At 45.9% G+C, this 25,430-nt stretch overlaps 1 protein-coding gene across 6 annotated transcripts in view; it reads left to right on the top strand.

Moving 5' to 3' along the window:
* LOC127000431 (teneurin-a-like) overlaps positions 1-25,430 on the top strand; it is a 382,877-nt gene that overhangs the window by 326,077 nt on the left and 31,370 nt on the right. For all 6 annotated transcript variants that reach the window (XM_050864152.1, XM_050864150.1, XM_050864149.1 and 3 more), the window contains 11 exons: positions 4,485-4,628; positions 6,356-6,454; positions 7,464-7,629; positions 9,092-9,341; positions 10,072-10,244; positions 11,679-12,062; positions 12,235-12,416; positions 12,787-12,936; positions 13,583-13,783; positions 16,616-16,757; positions 18,572-18,778. In XM_050864152.1, the coding sequence (XP_050720109.1) occupies positions 4,485-4,628; positions 6,356-6,454; positions 7,464-7,629; positions 9,092-9,341; positions 10,072-10,244; positions 11,679-12,062; positions 12,235-12,416; positions 12,787-12,936; positions 13,583-13,783; positions 16,616-16,757; positions 18,572-18,778 (2,098 nt within the window). The remainder of the gene's footprint in view (positions 1-4,484; positions 4,629-6,355; positions 6,455-7,463; positions 7,630-9,091; positions 9,342-10,071; positions 10,245-11,678; positions 12,063-12,234; positions 12,417-12,786; positions 12,937-13,582; positions 13,784-16,615; positions 16,758-18,571; positions 18,779-25,430) is intronic.

Below are 25,430 nucleotides of genomic sequence, written 5' to 3'. Positions count from 1 at the left end.
CCTTCCTCCTACTTCCCTCTGCCTCCTTCCCTCCTTTCTCCTTTTCCCTTCCTCCATCCTTGTGTTCTTTCCCTCTTCGTCATCTCTTCTTTCCTCCGGTTTTACCTCCTTCTCTCTTTCCTTCTCCTTCTCCTCTTCCGTCCCTCCGCCGAGTCGTATCTCCCCCTCTCGCTCTCCTTCCCTCATTCCTCCTTTTCCATCTCTCTCTTCCTCTCTCCTTGTCTACCTTCCCTCCCCATCGTCATTTTTCCCTCCTTCCTCCCTCTTTATCCGTCCCTCCCTCCGTGATTTTCTCTCCCTCCTTTCCTCCCTCCTTCCTTTCCTCCCTCCTTCCTTCCGTCATCCCCAGGGTCGTGATGGGTGAGGAGTTGCCATTGTCTCGTGCTGTTCAGTCGAGTAATGACCACCCTTTATTTCATCTCTCCCTTCCTCCCTCTCTCCACTCTCTCTCCCTTCTCTCACACACACACACACTTTATCTATCTATCTATCTATCTATCTATTTCTCCCATTTTAACGCTACGAAAAGTGTATTAAACAAGAAAAGATGAGAAAGCGGCGAGAAAATGCTTAATTATCATCGTTTTTAAATATGTTTGAAGCTGAAGTATTATTTTTTTTCGGTTATTCCTTCATATTCAACTACTTACGTCGTCCTCCCTTGAGTTGACAAATGTAAGCAGAGGAGGAGGAAGAGGAAGAGGAGGAGGAGGACAAAAATTATTCACATGAACCTCCATGAAAATACGAAATAGAGAAACAGATGAAAAAGAGGCGCACACACACACACACACACACACACACACACACACACACACACACACACACACACACACACACACACACACGAACTCAAATAATCCTTATACCTATTCTGATGCCGAAAAAGTCTCCCTCTCCCCCACCCCTCCAGCATCCACCTTCTCCCCCCTCCCCCCCTCCCACCCTTCACCATCCCCCCCTCTCACCCCTTCACCCGCCACCTTCACCCTCAGAAAAGAATGAACGTCAGATTCCGGGAAAAAAATGCATATACAGAAAAATTCTCCTGAAATCCCTAGACATATGTTGACCCTCCTAGAGCCATGTCGCCCCCTCCCCCCTCCCCTTCCCCCCCGACGACCCCCCCCTCTTCCCCCCGTGACCGCTTGCAAAAATTCAGGTTCTCTCTCTTGTCATGGATTTAGAAGCCGAGGAAAAATTGTCGGTTTTTTAGGTAGGAGCATGAGAGAGAGAGAGAGAGAGAGAGACATACACAGACAGACAAAGAAAGAGAGAGTGAGAGATACATTTCCCAGTGTCTCAAAACTAACTGAACCCTTTTATTTATTATCATGAAGGGAAATTGAGCTAAACGGGGGGAGGGGGAGGGAGGGAAGGAAAGGAATGGAAAGGATTAGAAAGGAGGGAAATGAAATGAAAAGGAATGCAAGAGAAGGGAAAGGGAAAAAATGAAAAACAAAAGGAACGAAAGGAAGGGAAGGGAAATGAAAGGAAAGGAAAGGAAAGGAAAGTAAGAGAAAGGAAAGGAAAAGGAGGGGAAGGATAGGACAGGAAAACAAAGGAAAGGAAAGGGAACGAAAGGAAGGGAAGGAGAGAGAAGGGAAGAGAAAAGAAAGGAATGGAAAAGAAATGAAAGGTAAAGGAAAGGAAAGGATAAGAAAAAATTAAAAGGAGGGGAAGGATAGGAAAGGAAAGGAAAGGAGAGGAGAGGAAAACAAAAGGAAGGGAAAGGAGAGGAGAGGGATATGTGGGGGGGCGGGGGGGGCTAGGTTAAATTATGGAAAAGACCGTATAATATTAACCTTCCTGGATGGACTCGTTTTGTCGCTTGCCACTAATAATATCTCTTGATGGACGTTGACTGACCACACTTAGAGCGTCATTAACCACCTGACGCGACCTAATTACTTTTTACCTGCACCTCTCTCTCTCTCTCTCTCTCTCTCTCTCTCTCTCTCTCTCTCTGTCGTTCTTTTTTTTGTTCTTATTACTCTCATTATCTTGTTTGTCCTTCATTATTGTGCGTGTGTGTGTGTGTGTGTGTGTGTGTGTGTGTGTGTGTGTGTGTGTGTGTGTGTGTGTGTGTGTGTGTGTGTGTTCGTTCCATCATATTTCTTTGGCAGCTTTTGCACTTTATCTCCTTTATTTTCCTTTTTCTCTTTTTTTAATTTCTTTTCTTTGTTTTCTTTTTTTATTTTCTAGCTTCCATTTTCTGTGCCTTCGTTTTCCTTTACCTTTTTCTTTATCCTTCTTCTCTTTTCTCTTTTCTTTATTTTTTCACTTTGCTTTGCCGGAAAAAAAAACATGTCGCAAATCTTTTCTGTCTAAGTCCACCCAACATTTTCTTTATTTTCATTTTCTTTCGTTTTCTTTCTTTTTCGTTCGCTGTTCACTTCGGCATTCTTTCCTTTTACATTTTCTTCTTCTCCTTTTCTCTCCATTATTTCGCTTCGCATTTCTATTCACCCCTCGTCTCCTACCTCTCTCTCTCCTCCATGTTTTCTCTTCTTCTTTTATATCTTTCTTTTTCCTCTCCTTTTTTTCTCTTCCTGTTCTCTCCCTTCTCCGTTCCCTCAGTTTCCTCCCGTCCCCTCTTATACCTCTTCCTCCTCTTCTTCCTCCTCCTCTTTTCTCTCCCGCACCCTCGTCCACTTCTCTCTTCCCCTTCCCTCCATTCTTTCCTCCATGTCTCCCTACCTTCCTTTAGTTTTTATGCCTTTTTTTTTTTGTTATTCCCTTCTCTCCACCCTTCTTCCCTCCTCCTCCACCTCCTCTTCCTTCTCCTCCTCTCTCCTTCACGGCATTTTTATCTTCGTTTCTCCTGCCTCAGTTTCCCTCCTTTCCCCTCCTTCCTAGTTCTCTTTCTCCTCCCTTTTCTACCCTCTTCCTTCACTTCCATTTTTTTCCTCCATCCCCCCACTTTTCTCTCCATTTCCTCCCTCCTCCTCTCTACCCTCACTTTTTCCGCTTTTTATCTCCCTTTCCTTCCCTTCCATATTCCCTCTACCCTTGAAATTTTACCTCCACCCCTCCACTTTTCTCTCCCTTTCCTCCTTCCTCCTCTCCACACTAACTTTCTCCTCTTTTCTCCCTTTCCTTCCCTTCCATTTTTCCTCCACCCTTGAAATTTTACCTCCATCCCTCCACTTTTCTCTCTCTTTCCTCCCCTCCTTTACTTTTCCTCCCTTTCCTCCTCTTTTCTATACACTTTCTCCTTTCTTCCGCCTCTTCCCTTTCCATTTTCTCTCCATCTTAAATATTATACCTCCATAACTCCATCTTTCTCTCCGCCCCCCACACACACACACACACACACACACACACACTTTCCCTCCCTTTCTCCTTCACTTCTCCACCCCCCAAAAAATGCCTTCGTTCTTCCACCTTTCCTTCCCTTTCCTCCTCTTCCACACTTCCCTTCCTTCTCACTTCTCCACTAACTTTCCCTCCCTTTCCTTCTCCCTTCCACATTTCCCTCCCTTCTCTTTCTTCCTCCTCCTCCTCCTCCACCTTTCCCTCCCTTCCCCTTCTCCACATGTCGCCTCCGTTCTTCCACCTTTCTTTCCCTTTCCTCCTCTTCCACATTTCCCTTCCTTCTCACTTCTCCACTAACTCTCCCTCCCTTTCCTTCTCTCTTCCACATTTCCCTCCCTTCTCTTTCCTCCTACTCCTCTTCCTCCACCTTTCCCACCCTTTCTCTCCTCCACATGTCGCTCCTCCACTTCCCCGTTTTTATATATATTGAGTGGATGTTTGTGAGGCAGAATTACGTCCGGTAGATTGAAAAATAAAATCAGATTTCCTCGAAGCTTTGAGACCCGCGTGAGAGCCTTTCAGTAGCATTTATGCGGCCTTTCCGCCCTTGTTACGGGGTTGTGAGGCGCCCCCTGCACCCCCCGTAGCGAGGAGGAGGAGGAGGAGGAGGAGGAGGAGCTGCAAGGATGACGAAGAAAAGAAAACTGCACTTGGAAATTTTAAGGTTCTGAATATTTATAGATTTTTTTTTTTTCTCGACGTTTCAAGATTTGCGAGCGTTTCTTTTTGTGGGTTTTTTTTTTTCTTCTTCTTCTTCTTCTTCTATGGAAAGTTTGTTTATTTCTCAACATCTTTGCTTCAACTTCTTTGTAATGTTAATGTTACTACTATTACCATCATCATTACTGCCCATACTACTACTAATAATAATAATCGTAATAATATTCTTGCTACTACTACTACTACTATTACTTCCATACTTACCATCCTTCCCTCACTCCATCCTTAACACTTTGCATCTCACAATTTCACACGCCAAACCCTCTCAAACCCTCTTCATCAAACTCAAGGGCAAATGCAACTGATATAAGCACTGAGGCAACGCGCATCTATACCACAATACCCTATATACATCTACCATTACTTCATAACATAGGCCTATACCCAAAACTTTACCTCACCTTCCTTCCTCCCTCCCAAACCTTTATTCTTTTCTTCTCCTTCAGGTTGTGCAGGAGTCGCTTCGCATTCCCGGCAGCGGCCTTCACCTTCTCTACCACTCCAGCAGCGTCGCCGGCTACCTGTCCACCCTCCTCCTGCAGCTCACGCCCATGGAGGTTCCCGCGGCGCTCTCCATGGTGCACCTCAAGGTAAGAACTGCTAGAACTGCCTCCTATCCCTGTGTAGTTACCTGGTCGCTCTGTCTCTGGTTCTCTTGTTTGTGTTTGCTGTGTTTTTCTCTAGTTCTGTTTCTCTCGTTTTCTCTCTCTCGTTCTGGTTGTCGTTCTCTCTTCCTCGTTCTGTCTCTTGTTCTCTCGTTCTGGCTCTTGCTCCGTCTTGATCTCTCTCCCGTTCCTTCTTTTTCATTTTGTTTTAAGTTTGTTTGTCTTTGTTTAGTTTTTTTTCCTTTGTTTTCTTCTTTTTCTGTGATTTTGGGTTCCTGTGAGTTTATCTTTTTCTTTTTTTTCTTTTCGCTTTATTTTTTGTGTCTGTCTTTCTTGGTTTTCTTGGCCCGCTACGTTGTTTTCTTCTTGTTTTTATTTTTTATTTTTTCATTCTCCATTTCAAGACTCCTTCACGCCTTCCTTCCTTCCATCCATCCTTTCTTCCTTCACTCCGTCTTTCAGTTTTGGTCTTCTCCATTTACTTGCCATCCTCCTTGATCGGCTCTTCCCTTCTCTTCCTTCCTCCTACCTTCCTCCCTCCTTCCCTCCCTCCCTCTTACAGTAAGCCGCTCTCTCCAGTCTCCACGTTTTCTCTCCCCTCCTTCCAGATTTTCTCTCCCTTCTACCTTTTTCTCCTTTCCATTTTTTTTTCTTACTCTTTCTCTCCGCTTCCATAATTTCCCCTCCCTTCTACTTTCTCCGATTCTTTCCATTCTCTCCTTCCTCTTCCCTTCTCTCTAGGTTTTCCTCTCCCTTCAACTCGCTCTCTCCTTTTCTCCTCTTTTCCATTTTCCCCTTCCCTTCACCGCAGATTTTTCCCTCCCTTCTATCCCCTCCTTCCCTTTCTTCTCCATTTTCTCCTTCCTCCTTTTCTTCGAGCGTACTGATTCCTGACTTCCTTTTTTCCTTTCTCCTCCGTTCCCATTCATCTTCCTATTTCTTCCTTCCTCCTCCTCCTCCTCCTCCTCCTCTTCCGTCGGTGTGATCTGCTTCCTAAAGAGTTTTCCTTCCGTCTGGCAGTAAATCTCCGTTTTTCTCTCCCCTTTAGAATTAAGTTTCCCCTCCAACAATCTTTTATCCTCGTGTTAAGGAGAGTCTCCCCTACTTGCCCCTCCCTCTCCCTCTCTCTCTCCCATAGTAAGCATATAATAGAGTTCATGTATCCATAACAATACGTGGGATACAGCACAGATTTATATATATCCCCTTAGGTTAGGTTAGATTAAGTTAGATTATATTAGGATTGATTTAGCTACGTCAGGTTAGGTTATATTAGGTTATAGTTAGGTTACGTTAAGTTAGATGTAGTTAGGTCAGGTTAGGCCAGGTTAGGTTAAGTTAAGTTAGATGTAGTTAGGTTGGGTCAGGTTAGGGCAGATTAGGTTAGGTTAAATAGAGAGGAGAGGAATAAGAAAATAGATAAAGGGAAATGATAAAGAACTGGTGGGAAGAAGAAAGAATGGAAAGGAGAGAAGAGAAAGATAAAAATGAAATAGTAGTTTATAATTATGCATCTCTTTAAACACACACACACACACACACGCACACACACACACACACACACACACACACACACAAACACAAACAAATAAACACAGACGCAGGGTTAGAAGTTAAGGGAACACACACATACATCAAGGTGCAATTCAGCCTCCGGTACAGGTGAGCCACGCCTCGCTGACTAATCCCCTTACCTGTGCTTGCTTCCTCAGGTGACTCTGGAGGGCTCCGTGTTCGAGAAGGTGTTCGAGGCTGACCCCAACATCACCTACACCTTCACCTGGAACAAGAGGAACGTGTACAAACAGAAGGTGAGTCACATAAACACTTTCTCTCTCTCCACTTTCACTTTCTATATACACTCCCTTGCACTTTTTTTTCCTGCCTTTCCTCTCCTTTCCTTAACTTTCCCTACACTCCTTTGTTTCCCTTTTATTTCCTTCTGCTTCTCTTCTCTTTGCTCCCCACCTCTTTCTCTCCCCCTTCTCTCCCCATACACTCCCTTCTGCTTTTCTTCTCTTTGCTCCCCACCTCTTTCTTTCCCCCTTCTCTCCCCATACACTCCCTTCTGCTTTTCTTCTCTTTGCTCCCCACCTCTTTCTTTCCCCCTTCTCTCCCCATACACTCCCTTCTGCTTCTCTTTTCTTTGCTCCCCACTTCTTTCTCTCCCCCTTCTCTCCCCATACACTCCCTTACTACTCTTATTTTTCCTCTCCCCTCATCCCTTACCTTCTCATCCATTCTCTCCCCTATAACTCCCTTCCTCTTTTTCCTTCTCCCCTTCTTCCCCTATCTCCCCTATGCTCCCATTTCACCTTTTTTCTGTCTTCTCTCCCTCCCGTTTCTCCCTCTTTTTTTTCCCCCTCTCACATTAATCGTTATTTTTCGGCTAAAATTCGATTAGTGAAAGACTTATCGCCATGTTGCCGTGAGTTAGAAGAAATTGATCGGTCTCAGCAAATATTCTTATCTTCCCTTCTACTAATTTACACACACACACACACACACACACACACACACACACACACCTGTATACCTCCCCTGTTCCACCTTTATTTGCATTTACCTTCAAGCCCCTTTACCCATCACCCCCAGAAACACAGACAGACCAAGCAACACTAGTCTCTCACACCCTTTATTTTGTTTACCTTTCAACTTTAACCCTACCTACCCACCTGCCTATCTACTTATCTACCTCGTGCTATCTGTTTTGGTTCTCCTTTTCTCTCTCGCTGTCTCATTCTACCTACCTACCTACCTGCCTACCTACCCTCCTACCTATCTTCTCACCTGCCCACACTTGATTGCCTTCCATCTCAGGTGTATGGGGAGGCAACGGCGCTCCTGTCGGTGGGCTACGAGTACGTGACCTGCTCCAGCATCCTGTGGGAGACGCTGACGGCCACGCTGCACGGCTTCCACATGGACATATCGGACGTGGGCGGCTGGAACCTCGACATCCATCACATGTACAACTTCGAGGCGGGTAAGTGACGCTGCGGAAGACTGTTGTGGTTGGTGCTGTGGTTGTGTTCCCTTGTTGCCTTGTTCCCTTCCCTCGCCGGACGTTTATTGTGATTAGTGGTGAAGCCTGAGGAGCGTTGGCGATGGGGGCGGCTTGTCTGTCTGTCCTTTGGTGTTTGTTATTGTTCCGGAGGGATGTTCTTGTATAAAAGTTTAGTTAGCTTTCCTGATAACTGAGTGGATGGATGGAGATTTTCGAGGTATAAAGTGTAGCTTAAAATCATGTATAGGGTTGTTTCTGCTCCCTCTATGTTCTTTCCGAGGTAGTCAGAGAAGTTTGAAGTCATGGGAGGTTACATCTTCATTTATGTTTATCAATTAGTGTTTTTGTTTTTTGATAGCCAGTGAAGTTCAAAGTCCCATGTGCTTTTCTACTTCCTATATAACATTGTAATGGAAAAATAGTACGGTTGTAATGATTTAGATTCTTACTGTTGTGCTTTCTTCATAATTCTCCGCTCCTTCTTAAAATCACATCTTTATTCTTATTGCATTTGAAGCACTAGGGAAGCTGTGACACTTTGATTTGCTGCTCTGGATTTGCATTTATCATTCTTTCGTTTCCAGTGCGTTTGAGTAAAGCTTAACCCCTCTACTCCAGGGCTAGATTTCCCTCTCCATCACTTAATTATCAACGCAACTGGAACGTGGTGCAATATAGTCAGTTACAGGTGACCACTCTTGTGTATAACGTTGCTTATGTTCCTGCGGTCAGTAAATGCAATACGAAGCACCTCTGGGGGCTTCGAATGATCCTCCCTTTGTTTCTGGCTTTGTGAGGGATGAGCCGAGGCGCCGCGGGGCAGGATCAGGCTGCCGCGCGGTCCTCGGAGAGTCGGGTTGGACAGCCACTCTCTGACGGGCAACGCCGCATCGTGCCCTCAGAGTCTGACATTAATAAGGGTTAACTCCAGCACAAAGTTGCCCCACAAACTTTGAAAACAATGTTAGAGGCGATTTAATAGTTGGTCCTCCCTTGTGCCTTCCTCCCATCCCTCTCCGTCTCTCCCTCCTCCCTCCTCTTCATCTCCCGTGTTACCTGCCCTCCAGCCCACGCCAGTACAGATGCCTCAGCCGTCACTCACCTGTCTAGTTGTTGTTATTATTATTATCATTAGGTTAGGTTCTCCCGCCGTATCTTTCCTCACTCCTTCCCTTCCTCGTCTTGAATAATATTTTTACCTTTTCCTCATCTATTCCTCTAGCTATCTCCCTCTCCCCCTCTCCCGATCCTCAATACCTGCCCCAACACCACCTTTCTCTCCCTTTCTCCCTATACCTTCCCCTCCCTTTCCCTCCCCTCAACCCAACCCAAACCGCAATACCTTTCTCTTTTTTTCTCTTATTTATCTTTGAACCTCTATCTATCAATCTATCTGTCTATCTCTTCTCCTCTAACGCCTCCATCTTCTCCCCTCCCCCAGGCCTTCTGCAGCGGGGTGACGGGTCCACCATGAGTCTCCGGGAGGCGCCGCGTCTGGTCACCCCGCTGATGGGCACGGGCTCGCAGCGGCAGATGGTGTGTCGCCACTGCTCGGGGCTCGCCAGCGACGCCCAGCTGCTCACGCCCACCAGCCTCGCCTCGGGGCCTGACGGGTCGGTGTATGTCGGGGATTTCAACCTGTTACGAAGGATTAAGCCGGATGGGATGGTTTACACGCTCCTCCAGCTCAGGTATGTGTGTGATGTGTCAGGTGTGTGTATGTACCTATGTGTGAAAGTCAACAGGTGTACGTATATACATTCTCTGGTACACCTGCAGCCAATTACACCTGTATACTTATGTTACTTGATTATGGGAAAGGTTCATACATTTGCTCTTCATGTTGATACACTTCCATCTACTTCTGTAAATACTCAATGTTGCGCTTACACACATACATTCGTACACACGCTTCCACTTATAAACGCACACACTTATGTTACGTGCATGTGCCAAGAGTTACACATGCCTATAGACACATGTACACTTAGACACGCTAAAATATACACACGCGCACTTTCTCCCTCACACACACCCTACAAGACACGCTAAAATATACACACGCGCACTTTCTCCCTCACACACACCCTACAAGACACGCTAAAATATACACATACGCACTTTCTTCCTCACACACACCCTACAAGACACGCTAAAATATACACATACGCACTTTCTCCCTCACACACACCTTACAAGACACGCTAAAATATACACATACGCACTTTCTTCCTCACACACACCCTACTCCTGGCAATACTCATTTGTAAACTAATATACACTAAATAAACACTCACTTTCCCTTTCTCGCACACAAAACGAAACTCATACTAATTACAAACTTTGACACACCTTTCCCCTTTCACCTACCTCACCTGCGCCCCCTTAATTAACCTTTCACCCCCCCTTCTCACCCCACAGCTCCACCCAGGTATCCTACAGCTACCAGATCGCCGTGTCGCCCGCCGATGGCCAGGTGTATGTCAGTGACCCCGAGAAGTACAAGGTTCTCCGTGTTCTCACCCTCGAGGACATCACAGACCCCATCACGAACTCAGAGACGGTGGCAGGCAACGGAGAGCGATGCATACCTGGTGAGTCGGCGGTGTTGTCCTTCCCTTCCTCCTCCATCCCCTCCCTATACCTGGTGCGTGGGTGTTGTCGTCATCTCCCTTACCTGTCCTTCCCTTCCTCCTCCATCCCCACCCTATACCTGGTGCGTGGGGGTTGTCGTCCTCTCCCTCACCTGTCCTTCCCTTCCTCCTCCATCCCCTCCCTATACCTGGTGCGTGGGGGTTGTCGTCCTCTCCCTCACCTGTCCTTCCCTTCCTCCTCCATCCCCTCCCTATACCTGGTGCGTGGGTGTTGTCGTCCTCTCCCTCACCTGTCCTCTCCTCGCTTCTCCTTCCCTTCCTTCTCCCTGTAATATGGTCCTGGTTCTTTCCCTTATCTTTCCTTTTCTCCCTCTTCTTTAATGAGTGGGTGCTGTCCTCGTCCTTTCCCTTACCTCTCTTTCCCTCTCTCGTCCTCTTTCCTTCTCCTCTCCTTCATGGGTGTAATTCTCCCCCTATCACGCACCTTTTCTTCCCTCCTGAGCTATTGAGTAGTTTTTTTTTTCTTTTAAGTTCCCTCTTTTTCTTTCTCTTTTTGCCTTATCCTTTGATCCTCTAACCTTCCCTCCATCCTCCCATTCAGTCCGTTTTCCATGTTCCTCTACTCTGTCTCCTCTTTGTATTCTCTATATTAGTGCCACCCATCCCTTCCCTCACCACCAGACTCCTCTTCCCATTTATTTTTCTTCTTTTGTATCCTCTGCCTTGCACCCTCTCCTCCTCCACACCTTCCCCCTTACCTTCCCTTCCAAACCAACCCCGCCCCTCACCGCCCTCTCCACCCTTCGCCTTTTCTCCCCCGTCCTTCCTCCTCCCCTTCCCCGCCCCGCCACGCCCTCCCCGCTTCCATCTTGTTAATAAAGGCGCGGCGCCCCCCCAACTCGGAGTGGTACATCGTGCTTCTTATTTTTCCCCCTCCAGATGGCAACGCATTATTATTTTCGTCTCCTGTCTTATGAAACTCTTCTGGCGAAAAATTATGAAACTTTTCTCATCAAGTTTCCATTGTAAGCGTAACAGTTGTCGCACACTCACTGGCTCGCCGCCGCAGTCCTTCTGTGAGGAAAAACATGTCTGTATCTCCTCTCCTTTTTTTTCGCCTTATGAGTTTTTCTTTCTTTTGTTACTCTTTCCTGTTCCAGACCCACTATTTCTTGTTCCATTAATGTAGATGTGATGGCGCCAGGCAGTATTTTTCCAGCGTCACTTCAGATCATGTCAAACGCATGTTGTGCCGCACTTTTGTCTCCGTCCCTGCCTCTGCGGGCCGCGTCAGGCATTAGCCAAGTTTTCTTTCCTCAGGCGGCGAGAAAATCAGATAAAACAGATGTAAGAGTTTTGCAGACTTTATGTCTTTTTCCTGTTCTGTGCACCGTTACCTTGCCTGAAGCATCAATGAGTGTGCCTTCCCCCCAGGTGACGAGCGGCACTGCGGTGACCGCGGCCCGGCCAAGAAGGCACGGCTGGCGCACCCCAAGGGCCTGGCCATTGCTGCGGACCGCACAATGTACATTGCGGACGGCACCAACATCCGCATGGTGGACCCGCAGGGCATCATCCACACGCTGATCGGCCACCACGGCCACAAGACACGCTGGCGGCCGCTGCCCTGCCGCGGCGGGCTGCCGGCCAGCCAGGTGGAGCTACAGTGGCCCACGGGGCTGGCCCTCTCGCCCCTGGACGGCTCCCTCCACATCCTGGACGACCACGTGGTGCTACAGGTCACCGGCGACGGTTCGGTGCGCGTGCGGGCTGGCACACCCCTCCACTGCCCCTCCTCGCAGGACCTTCCGCTCATCGGTAAGTAACCTGCTCCTCCCGAAGTAGTCGTTTTTGACACCTGCCGCAGCATCCATGGCTATCCTCGCTCTGCAAACTTCTTACTACACTTAACTACTGTAATGATGTCTTTCTATAGATACAGACCTACACACGGGGCCGAGTAAGTATAAAAAACAAATGTCTTTTTCAGGAACCATCACCGGCCTGTCCTTCGCCCCCTCGGGCTCTCTCTTTATGACGGAGGAGGACGCCCGCAAACGACACTCCGTCATGGAACTCACGCCGTCGGGTCAGCTGCGTCACTTTGCGGGCGCCAAGCCGGAATGCGGCTGTTCCGACACCGACGACTGCTCGTGTCCCGCCGACGACAAGGTGAGGCGCCGGGGAGGGACTGTGCGGGGGTCAGGGGTCGGCGGGAGAGGGGAACTATAGTGGTGGTTATTCACGTGCATGGGGTTACGCAGTCTGTTTTACTGTCTGAAGTACACCACCAAAACCAAAGTAAATGTTCCCAGTAAATAACATGGTAGGTAAACAATCGTAGTATTTTCAAAACATTTTAAATACGAATAAATACCTCCTAGAAGCAACCAGTATGTTAAAATCTCGCCTCATCAGTATTTTAAGGCAGAATATAATCACACGTAAAAAATAACAAACGAACAACATCTGCTCTTCCCTTCCACAACATCCCTTCCCGCCACAACCATCCTCACCACCTGCCGTCCCTCGTGTCCTCCAGATCCCGCTCTCCACCACCACCGTCCTCGGCCTCGTCTCCGCCATCACAGTCTCGCCCGACGGGGTGGTGCACGTCGCCGACCAGCGCGCGCTCAAGATCCTCAGCTTCCGCCACCACCTGCCCGCCGACGACCAGGACGGCGACTTCAAGGTGAGCGAGAGAGAGAGAGAGAGAGAGAGAGAGAGAGAGAGAGAGAAAAGGGAGATGAATGAGATGAAAGAAGAAAAGGAGAAAGAGGGGAAAGGGAAATGAAGGGAGAGACAGAGGAGGGGGAAATAGTGAAATGAAAAGGGGAAGAGATGCCAAAAGAAGAGGAGGAAAGGGAGATGACAGGAGAAGGGAGGAGAGAAAGAAAAGGGAGATGAAGAAGATGACAGAAGGAAAGGAGAAAGAAAGGGAGGAAAGTGAAATGTAGGGAGAGACAGAAGGAGATTACAGGAGAAGGGAGGAAAGAAAGAAAAGGGAGATGAAAAAGGTAACAGAAGAAAAGAAGAAAGAAAGGGGAAAGGGAAATGAAGGGAGAGACAGAAGGGGAAGAGATGCCAGAAGAAGAGGAGGAAAGGGAAATGACAGGAGAAGGGAGGAAAGAAAGAAAAGAGAGATGAAAAAGGTGAGAGAAGAAAAGAAGAAAGAAAGGGGAAAGGGAAATGAAGGGAGAGACAGAAGGGGAAGAGATGCCAGGAGAAGAGGAGGAAAGGGAGATGAATGACACTACCAACACCAGCATCACCACAACGACCACCACCACCACTAACAACAACAACCTCCCCACCACACCTGTTCTTCTCCCCTACAGGTGGCGTACCCCCGCACCAACGAACTGTACGTGTTCAACCGCCACGGCCACCACATCGAAACCCAAGACCTCGTGACGGGCCGGAAACTCTACTCCTTCCTCTACTCCAAGAACACCTCCTTCGGCAGGCTCTCCAAGGTCACGGACTCCTCGGGCAACAAGGTCGTGTTCCTGCGTGACTATACCTCGGCCGTGAGTCAGGTGAGTCGTGGATTTACATAGATTTACATAGATGTTTAGACCACAGACCCCATGAGAGAGAGAGAGAGAGAGAGAGAGCAGAATAACTTACGATGTACATTAAAACAACAGTGAATTAAGCTATAGATAGATAGGTAGGGAGGGAAATAGAGAGGTTTATTTTGTTATTTCGGTCTTTAGTTTAGATAATATAGCGACTTTTTTTCTTCTATTTTGTGTTTTCTTTTTTTTTGGGGGGGGAAGGGAGGGTGACTTTAACATACTGGGTGATGGCGTTCAATGTCTTTTTCTTTCTTTTATTTCTTCGGTGTAGTTTCGGTGTAAAGTTTAAAGTGATTCCTCTGTCCAGATTGTCAGGTGGAGAGCACTGAATCGTAAAAGGGAGACAAAAGTTACCTGATTCTTTCTTCACATCTTCCATCTCTTGTTCCTCCTTTTCCCCTTTATCCTCATCCCCTACCACAACCTCCTTCAGCATCCCTCTCCCTTTCCTCCCCTCCCCCTTCTCTTCTTTCCATCTCCCTCTCTCTTTCTCCTCCTTTCTCCCCCTTCTCTCCTCTCCCTTTCCCTTTCCTCCCCTTTCTGGCTTGTCCTCCCCTTCCCTTCTCCTGTCATCTCCTCCACCTCCCACTCCATTCTCTCCTCTCCCCTCTCTTCCTTTCATCTCCCTCTCTCTTTCTCCTCCTTTCTCCCTCTTCTCTCATCTCCCTTTCCCTTCCCTCACCACCAGCATCACCTCAGATCTTTCTCTTCAAATCTATCATCTATTCCTCCTCCTCCCTCCCTCCACCACCCACCACCAGCATCCCCAGACAGCTTTCTTCAAATCTGTCATCTATCCCTCCTCACCCTCCATCCCCTCCTCACCCTCCATCCTCATCCCACCACCAGCATCACCCACCACACAGCTGACCATCCAAGTTTTCCTACGTTTCTGATCCTTCACTAACTTCTAGACAATCCACGGAATCCTGGGAGGGGGGGGGGAGAAAGAAAAGTTCCATCACAATGCCTCGGAAGCTCGTATCAAGTTGAGCAGCTCGCCCGATCTCTCAGCGACTTCCATTCAATTCCCCCAAAATCCCGCACGAGTCCCGCAGAGCCGCCAGAAGTCTCACCAAAGTTTCTCTCTCGTCATCTGCTCCTCCTCCTCCATATCCCTCTCCTTTCCCTTCTACTGGTGTCATCTACTCCCTTTCCCGTCCCCCTTCTACTGGTGTCATCTACTCCCTTTCCTTTCCCTTCTACTGGTGTCATCTACTCCCTTTCCTTTCCCTTCTACTGGTGTCATCTACTCCCCTTCCACGACTTCCCTTTACCTTCTTGTGGCATTTCTTCCCTTTTCCTTTCCCATCCTTGTCCCAGTCTCCTCGCGTCGTTGTTTCCTTTTCCTTTCTTTTCTCCCATTTTCCTTTCTTTCCTCCCCCTTCTCCTGTCATCTCCCTTTCCCTTTCCTCTCTACTCCTCCCTTTCCTTTCTTTCCTCCCCTTTCTCCTGTCATCTCCCTTTCCCTTTCCTCTCTTTTCTCCTCCCTTTCCTTACTTTTCTCCCCCTTCTCCTGTCATCTCCCTTTCCCTTTCCTCTCTTCTCCTCCCTTTCCTTTCTTTCCTCCCTCTTCTCCTGTCACCTCCCTTTCCCTTTCCTTTTTTTCCCTCCTCTTCGTGTTATCTCCCTATCCTTTCTCCCCCCCCCCCTCTCTCTCTCCTTGTATCAATTCCTCCCTTTCAATTTCCCTCCTTTTCTCCCTACTCCAGGCATTTCCTTCCATTTCCCCCTTTTCCTCCTCTTTCCCCTGACCCTTCTCATCGTGTCATCTTCTCCCTTTCCACTCTTCCTTCTTCCCTTTTTCTTTCCCCTCTTCCCCTCCCCCATCCATCCCTTCTCTTTCTTTTCTCCTTCCTCTCCTCCACTTCTCACCACAAAGCCTCTTTTCTTTTTTTTAGCGCAAATTCTCCTTTCTGTCCGGCTTTCTCATCCTCTTATTTTTATTTTTTGTCTTGTCCTCCTCATCCTCGTTCTTCGCTATTTTCTCTCCTTTTCCTCGTCTTTTTTTTTTCTTCTTTTTTCTCTGGTCTTCCTTTTCTTGACCTCCTTGTAACGCTAAGTATAGATTGGTTTAGCCTCCTTCTCCTCCTTCTCCTCCTCCTCCTCCTCCTCCTCCTCCTCCTCCTCCATTCTATTTTCATCACCATCTTTCCTCCTAGATCAAGGACACCCACTATTTTCTCCTCTTCTCTCCCTCCTCTTCATCCTCCTCCCTCTCGTCCTTTCTTCTCCTTTTTTTCCTATTTTTTCCCATTTCTTTCTATCCTTTTCCTCCTCTAGGTTAGGTTAGGTTAGGGTTGGCTGGGTTAGATTAGGTATGGAAAAGTTAGGTTAGGTAAAGTAAGATAAGGTAAGGTTAGGCTAGGTAAGGTTAGGTTAGGCTAGGTAAGGTATGATAAGGTAAGGTAAGGTTAAGTTAGGTAAGGTATGGTAAGGTAAGGTAAGGTTATGTTAGGTAATGTTAGGCTAGGTTAGGTTAGGTAAGGTTAGGTTGGGTTAGGATAGGTTAGGTGAGGTTAGGTTGGGTTAGGATAGGTTAGGTAAGGTTAGGTTAGGTTAGGTAAGGTTAGATTGGGTTAGGATAGGTTAGGTAAGGTTAGGTTGGGTTAGGCAAGGTTAAGTTGGGTTAGGATAGGTTAGGTAAGGTAAGCTAATGTTGGGTTAGGTTAGGTAAGGTAAGGTAAGGATAGCACCACCACCACCACCACCATCACCACCACCACCATCACCACCACCACCAGCATCATCACCACCACCATCACCACCACCGCTTCTTCCCTTCCCCAGATTGAGAACACGATGGGGGAGAAGTTTTCGGTGCGGATCAGTCGTCTGGGGCTGATGACGAGATTTTCGGAGCGGCCTGGGCGGGTGTACGACTTCACCTACGACGAGGACACGGGACTCATGCTGGCCTCCACGTGCCCCGGTGAGCGTCTGTCTGTCTTAGTCTTTCCTCCTAGTAGTGTCTTTCCTCTTAGTGTTGTTTTTTCCTCCTGTTTTCTGTCTTTCCTCTTAGTTTTGTTTACCTCTTGGTTTTAGTCTTTCCTCTTAGTTTTGTTTTTCCTCTTAGTTTTTGTCTTTCCTCTTAGTGTTGTTTTTTCCTCCTGTTTTCTGTCTTTCCTCTTAGTTTTGTTTACCTCTTGGTTTTAGTCTTTCCTCTTAGTTTTGTTTTTCCTCTTAGTTTTTGTCTTTCCTCTTAGTTTTGGTTTTTCCTCTTGGTTTTTGTCTTTCCTCTTAGTTTTGGTTTTTCCTCTTGGTTCTTGTCTTTCCTCTTAGTTTTGTTTTTTCCTCTTGGTTTTTGTCTTTCCTCTTAGTTTTGGTTTTTCCTCTTGGTTCTTGTCTTTCCTCTTAGTTTTGTTTTTCCTCATGTTTTTCGTCTTTCCTCTTAGTTTTGGTTTTTCCTCTTGGTTTTAGTCTTTCCTCTTAGTTTTTCCCCTTAGTTTTTGTCTTTCTTCAAGTTTTTTTCCAGTTTTAGTTTTGTCTATTTTAGTTTCCTATTCTTAGTTTCTTTTTTTTCTTTTTCTGCTTAAGTTTTGTCTGTTTTTTAAGTCGTCTGTTTTAGGTTTGTTTGTTTTTCGTGTGTTTTGTGATTAATTTCGTCTATTTTTTTTAGTTTTGTCTCTTAAGTCGTTTGTTTTAATTGTCTGTTTTTGGTACAATTTGACGCATTTTCCCCGGTGTTCGTGTGTGTGTGTGTGTGTGTGTGTGTGTGTGTGTGTGTGTGTGTGTGTGTCGCGTACCCACTTTAGTCTCGTTTGTGTAATCCTCTTTGCTAGGAGTGAATGTCTATTTTCAGCTTATTTTTCTTTTTTCCGTTATTTTCTGTTTTTTTCTGATTTTCATTTTTTTTTCTGGCGGGACGGATTTATATCACAAGAAGTATTTAGAATATTTTACCTTTTAATATTTGTTTACTTTTATTTCATTGCTAAAAGGTAAAAGTTAAGATTCCATAAAAAAAGAAAAGTGCATCATACTGAGGTTAAAATGTGCTGTGTCGTGAGATGAGATTGCTTATGAATATGTGTGTGGATGTGTTTCTGTATCTTTTGTTTGTCTACCTTCGTATCCCTACCTTTCTGTCACTCTATGTTCTTCCAAATACTGCCTATCTCTCTTTCTCTGTATTTATCTGTCCCCTCTTCTGTATATCTATTTAACTAACACATTTTACTGTCTGCCTTTATAATCTATCTTACCAACACCAGTAAAAACACTATATATATCTTCATTTCTGTCCCTCTGTGTTCTTCAAAATACTGCCTGTCTTTTTCTCCCTGTCTAACTTTCCTCCCTTCCATATATATGTTTAAACTTCTTGGTTCTTTTTCTGTTTATCTAGTCCGTCTTACCTTCATATTTCCACTTTTTTATCCTCCTGTCCTCCAAATTCCTACTGTCTGTCTCTCTTTCTTCCAGCCTACATTTCTCTCATACATATATCTGATTAAACTAAAGTGTACTAATAACAACTCTGCATATATCTACCTTTGTGTCCCTCTATGTTCTTCCAAATACCTGTCTATCTGTCTTTCCCTTTCCCAGTATACCTGTCCTTTCATCCATATATACACCTGTTTAAACTAACATTATTCTTTCCTATTCCCAGACCCCCTTACCTACAAGAACTTATAACAAACATTACATATATTTACCTCCATGTCTCTCTTTGATCCTGTTTACCTATACTCTCTTCCACATACCTTCCTAAACTAACGTGATTATCTCTCCTTTTTCCAGGCCGTCTTACCTACGTCTACGAGTACGACAGCACGGGCCGTCTGGTGACCGTGGTGGCTCCGACGGGTACACGGGTCGGCGTGGACTCCTGGATGGGCGGCGAGGGTGCGCACCGGAGCCTCAGCGTGGGCGTGGGTGGCAGCCAGGGCGAACACAACGCCTACACTCTCACGCTGACCGGGAACTCCAAGGCCGTGTTTAACCAGGGTGAGTGTTTGGAAATTGTTGGTGGTGGTGGTGATAGTGTGTGTGTGTGGGGAGTGATGGCGTAGAGGGAACAGCGACCTCATATGAAAGATTGAAAAAGATGGCGGACATGTTATCTGGGAGGGCAAGAAGGAGGAAGGAGAGAGAAAGAGAAAGGGAGAGAAGGAGAGGGGGAGAGAGAGAAGAGACAAAAATTAGATTGAACAACATCTAGGTACAGAACAGGGAATAGAGACACGGAAGAATAGATAGGAACAAAACAAAATGATGATGATGATGAAGAAGACGAAGAAGAAGAAGGTGTAGATGGGGTGCTGAAGGTGGTCATGTTAGTGGTGTAAGTGTCGGTCACAGTTAGTTAGCTCCTCTTCTTTATTCTTTTGCATTTATCTTCTCCCCACTCTTTCCTTCCGACTCTTCTTCCTTCCTCTTTTCGTTCCTCTTATGTCTTTCAGTGTGACTTAAACCACTGAGATAAAGAAAGACATGAATAGGCAAACAAACAGAACATACAAAACACACAAAAAGCTCATCTACCAACCCCACCCCACCCCTACACACACATGCAGTTCATAGGCTCCATAAAAACGTCACATCGATCTCGGGGAAACAAATGACGCTCTGGACACCGTTGTTTGCACCGCGCGGAGCTTGATTGACGGTGCCGCGGCCTATCAGGTGACTCCCGTGTTTACCTGCCGGCACACCTTTTCGGGCGGCCAATAAATCACCTTAATTGCTCGCAGGTGAATTGGTAACAGGTGCAAACGTTGGCAGGTGTGAATATGGACCTAAGTATACAGGGGCTTGAAGGGAAGGTCAGGAAAGTTATTAAAAAGGGGTGTTGATGAGTTTGCGTGGGAGGAAGGGTGTGTGTGTGGGGTGGTGATGGACTTTTTTTTTTTTTTGTGTGTGTGTGTGTGTAGGGGGGGAGTGGGTTGGTTTAATGAGGATTTTATGAAGGGTAGGGTAATGTATGGTGTGTGTGTGTGTGTGTGTGTTGTCGGCACTACTGCTACTGGTGATGACTAATGTGTGTGTGTGTGTGCGCGCGTGTGTCGAAATTTGCATAAAAAATTACATAAAGACAACCTTCATGCTTGTTTTCCCTTGACTGCCATTAATTGTAGTAGTAGTAGTAGTAGTAGTAGTAGCAGTAGTAGTAGTAGTAATAGCAGTGGTAGTAGTAGTAGTAATAGTAGTAGTAGTAGCAGTGGTGGTAGTAGTAGTAGTAGTAGTAGTAGTAGTAGTAGTAGTAGTAGTAGTAGTAGTAATAGTAGTAGTAGTAGCAGTGGTAGTAGTAGTAGTAGTAGTAGTAGTAGTAGTAGTAGTAATAGTAGTAGCAGTGGTAGTAGTAGTAGTAGTAGTAGTAGTAGTAGTAGTAAAAGACGCCCGTAATTTGGTTGATGTTGATGTTAGGGGCAAAAAGTGGATGATGTGTGTTTGTATTGTAGTATATTTATATTTAATTTTACTATATTTTATTTATTTATTTATTTATTTGTTTAATTTGTTTATTTTATCTTATTTATTTATTTGGTTAGCTGGTTTGAATTCGGAGTTTTCCTTCTCCTAGGAGGACTGCCTACCACGGCTAACGAACCCCACCTGCCCGGGTTTGTGGTCAGAGTTTTCCTTCTCCTAGGTGAACTGCCTTACGCTAACGAGCTCCACCAGCCCGGGTTTGTAATCGGAGTTTGCTCTCCTAGGTGAACTGCCTTACGCTAACGAGCTCCACCAGCCCGGGTTTGTTGTTCGGAGTTTGCTCTCCTAGGTGAACTGCCTTGCGGCTAACGAGCTCCATCAGCCCGGGTTTGTAATCGGAGTTTGCTCTCCTAGGTGAACTGCCTTACGCTAACGACCTCCACCAGCCCGGGTTTGTTGTTCGGAGTTTGCTCTCCTAGGTGAACTGCCTTGCGGCTAACGAGCTCCACCAGCCCGGGTTTGTAATCGGAGTTTGCTCTCCTAGGTGAACTACCTTGCGGCTAACGAGCCCCACCTGCCCGGGTTTGTTATTCGGAGTTGTCCCTCTCCTAGGTGAATTGCCTACCACGGCTAACGAGCCCCACCTGCCCGGGTTTGTTATTCGGAGTTTTCCTTCTCCTAGGTGAATTGCCTACCACGGCTAACGAGCCCCACCTGCCCGGGTTTGTTATTCGGAGTTTTCCTTCTCCTAGGTGAATTGCCTACCACGGCTAACGAGCCCCACCTGCCCGGGTTTGTTGTTCGGAATTTTCCTTCTCCTAGGAGGACTGCCTACCACGGCTAACGACCCCCTCCTGCCCGGGTTTGTGGTCAGAGTTTTCCTTCTCCTAGGTGAACTGCCTTACGCTAACGAGCTCCACCAGCCCGGGTTTGTAATCGGAGTTTGCTCTCCTAGGTGAACTGCCTTACGCTAACGACCTCCACCAGCCCGGGTTTGTTGTTCGGAGTTTGCTCTCCTAGGTGAATTGCCTACCATGGCTAACGATCCTCACCTGCCCGGGTTTGTTGTTCGGAGTTTGCTCTCCTAGGTGAATTGCCTACCACGGCTAACGAGCCCCACCTACCCGGGCATACCTCCGGCACCTTCGCGGACGCCCCGGGGGACACCAAGGTGCCCTTTTGGGAGCCCTCCAGGACTGCCACGCTCGCCAGGGAGACCTTGGGCTCGCTGGCGCTCCTTAGCCCTGCCGAGGCGAGGAGGGCGGATGCTAGAACTCGCTTCTTAAAACTACCAGACTGGATTATGAAATAAATCATAAATACTGTGAAAGCGCTGCTCACTGCGTTTATCGTTTCTGGGATGGAAGGCCGAAGGCCTCGGGAACCCGCACAGAATATCCAAAAACTTCCTCCGTTTCCCTCTTTCTTTCTTTCTTCCAATTTTTATTTTTTATTACATGTTCCTTATCTTTAGTTGTCTGTTTTATTATTCATTTATATATTATTTTGCTCTTGTTAAATAGATAATTGAGAGAGTGGATAATGTCCGGAGGGGGAAATGTCCAGAAGGGAATATGTTCATGGGAGACTTTGTCAAGGGGGAAAACGTTCGGAGAAGTAAAGTCCATGGGGGAATATGTCCGGCACCCGCTACTACTACTACTTCTGCTGCTGCTGTTGTTGCTGCTGCTCCTGCTCCTGTTCCTACTAATACTAATACTAATACTAATAATGCTACTTCTACTGTTTCTGCTACTACTACTACTACTACTACTGGTAAAAGATCTGACTGGGGCTGTGTTACGAGTGGGGTCCCACAAGGTTCAGTATTAGGTCCACTGTTGTTTATTATTTATATCAATGACTTAGATACAGGAAGTAGTAGTGTTGTCAGTAAGTTTGCTGATGATACCAAGATCGGTAGAGTATTTGAGTCGGATTAGGACGCTAGTATTCTCCAGGATGAACTAAACAGATTGTATGACTGGGCGGATAAATGGCAGATGGAGTTCAGTGTAGGAAAGTATTCTGAGTGTAGGTAGGAACAACCCCTCACATAACTATTGCTTGAATGACACTCCCATAAGCAGGTCTGGGTGCGAGAGGGACTTAGAGGTCTTAGTGAGCTCTGATCTCCGTCCAAGAGCACAATGCACTCAAGCTAGAAATCGAGCAAACAGGGTACTGGGTTTTATTTCAAGGAACGCAAGCAACAGAAGCGCCGAAGTCTTCCTCAAGTTATATTTAGCATTAGGCCTCATCTTGATTATGCGGTTCAGTTCTGGTCACCTTACTATAGAATGGGTACCAAAATGTTAGAATCGGTCCAGAGGAGGATGACTAAGATGATTCAAGGGTTACGAAATTTGCCATACGACGAAAGACTCAAACAGTTAAACTTGCATTCTCTAGAAAGGCGAAGGGTGCGAGGAGACATAATCGAGGTTTATAAATGGATGAAGGGGTTTAATAAGGGAGATATTCATAAGGTTTTGTTGGTAAGAGAACCGGGTAGGACACGTAGTAATGGGTTTAAACTGGATAAATTCAGATTCAACAGGGACATAGGCAAAAATTGGTTTACTAACAGAGTGGTAGATGAGTGGAACAGGCTGAGCAGTCATGTGGTGAGTGTCAATACAATTATCACATTCAAAAATAGATTAGATAAATTCATGGACAGTGATATTAGGTGGGGTTAGGTTCATGGGAGCTTAAGTTCAAAGGAGCTGCCTTGTACAGGCCTACCGGCCTCTTGCAGACTCCTACGTTCTTATGTTCTTATGTAGTAGTAGTAGTAGGCTAGTAGTGGTAGTAGTAGTAGTAGTAGTAGTAGTAGTAGTAGTAGTAGTAGTAGTAGTAGTAGTAGTAGTAGTAGTAGTAGTAGTAGTAGTAGTAGTAGTAGTAGCAGTAGTAGTAGTAGTGGTAGTAGTAGTAGAAGTAGTAGTGGTGGTAGTAGTAGTAGTAGTAGTAGTAGTAGTAGTAGTAGTAGAAGTAGTAGTAGTAGTAGTAGCGGTAATGGTTGTTGTTATCCTGGGAAACTTTTACCATTTATCTATCAAGAGGATGGGCGAAGGGAATAGAGGAAAATAGAGAAGGGATGAACATTCTCTCTCTCTCTCTCTCTCTCTCTCTCTCTCTCTCTCTCTCTCTCTCACACACACACACACACACACACACACACACACACACACACACACACACGGCCTCCGCAGGGGATAAAGGAGATCACATGTTGGCCTCCTCGATTCTTCTACTCAGTTCTTCCTCCTCTTCCTCCTCCTCCTCCTCCTCCTCTTCCTTGTCTAAAAACTACTCTTCTTCCTCTCTTTGTATACTTTGCTCAATCACTCTTTTTTCCTTTTTTTTCTTATTTTGTTCAAAGTTTATTTTCACCATTAATTGTTTGTAAGCCGTTTTCCTATTCTTTTTTTTTTCTTAATATGCTTCATATGTTTTTTTTGTTTTTTTTTGGTAATTTCCTCTAAGTTATTTTTGTGTTCCCGTTCCCCAATCTTCTTCCTTTTTTTCTTATTTTTAGCCAATTTTGAACATCATTTTCCTATCATTTTCTCTTCCCTTTTATTCTACTTTTCTTTTACTTCTTTTTACCTTTTTTTTTTCTTTATCTTCGTTATCTCCATATTCCCTGTTTCATCTATGGTTCCTGACAGGCCTCCCTCTTCCATCTATCTATCTCCTCTCTCTCTCTCCCTCTCTCTCCCTCTCTCTCTCTCCCTTCCTATTCCTCCTCCCTCGGAAACAGTTTGTGAAAGGAAATTGGCGGACATGTTATCTGGGAGGGCAAGGAAGAGGAAGGAGAGAGAGAGAGAGAGAGAGAGAGAGAGAGAGAGAGAAAGGAGATTGAAAAACAGAGATAGATACAGAAAAGGGAATGGAGACACGGGAGAATAGATAGGAACAAAACAAAAGACAAGGGAAGGGAAGGTAAATGAAAAAGCGAGAGAGAGACAGAAGAGAACGCAAGATGGAGAAGGGGAGAGAGAGAGAGAGAGAGAGAGAGAGAGAGAGAGAGAGAGAAAGTGAAAGGATAAAGATGGAGGAGACAAGCAAAAAGAATGAAGAAGATAAATGGAAGTGAGAGAGAGAGAGAAAGCAATAAAGACACACATGGCTTAACAGTTTAGGACGCGAGGGACACATCAGATTACCAACAACCCAAGAGGCTCAACAAACATCCTTCGTCCCCCCTAGGACTCCACCTCCTTCTGGATCCCCCTTATAGGACTTTAGAACTCCCCTTTAAAATACCCTTTCTAGGAGTCAATAGCCGAATCCTTCTGATCATCCCCCTTTGAAGGACCTTTCTTGAACCCTAATAGGACCCCTCTGAGAGTATGACCTAAAATAGCTTTGTAGGATAACTTTTTCTAGGTTACCCATTAAACACCGCATCCTTAAGAACCTCTACCCTTGTTCAGGACTCTCCTCAAGGTTATATCAAACGTCCCTCGCCCCCAAGATAGGGAGGATTAGAAAAAAGACCCAGACCTAAATATAATAGAATCAGAACCCACAGAAAAGAGATCAGAACATAGTATAAAGAGTCTGAACCTATGATTAAACTCGTAAGGGCTTTCGCATACGCTAAGCTATAGTGAGATTGTTATTAATGGCCTTTTTATGATCTTTGGGGTTATTACTGTTGTTGTTTCTATTATTATTATTATTATTATTATTATTATTATTATTATCATTATTGTTGTGTATGAGCTTTAAAGATGTAATTGAGAGGAAATTGCTGTATAATGACTTTCTCGTGTTCCTTCAATCCTCTCCCCCTCCTCCTCCTCCTCCTCCTCCTCCTCCTCCTCCTCCTCTTCCTCTTCCTTTTCCTCTTCCTTTAAGGAGAAGAAACTGGCATTTTAGGAGGAAAAGAGTAAGACAAGGAAGTGAAGGATGCGTGAGAGAACAGGGAGAGGATGAGGAGAGAGAAAAAAGGTTAGACGGGCAACAGAGAGGAAAATGAATAGATTGAAAATGGAGGATGAGAAATATATGGAGGGAAACAGGGAGGGAAAACAGGGGAATGGATGGAGAGAAACATGGAGGGAAAACAGAGGAATGGATGGAGAGAAACATGGAGAGAAGGCAGAGGAATGGATGGAGAGAAACATGGAGAGAAGGCAGAGGAATGGATGGAGAGAAACATGGAGAGAAGACAGAGGAATGGATGGAGAGAAACATGGAGGGAAAACAGAGGAAT

Source organism: Eriocheir sinensis, chromosome 18 (genome assembly GCF_024679095.1).
Source record: "Eriocheir sinensis breed Jianghai 21 chromosome 18, ASM2467909v1, whole genome shotgun sequence".
NCBI classification, from domain to species: Eukaryota; Metazoa; Arthropoda; class Malacostraca; order Decapoda; family Varunidae; genus Eriocheir; species Eriocheir sinensis.
This window is presented reverse-complemented; position numbering and strand designations above follow the sequence as displayed.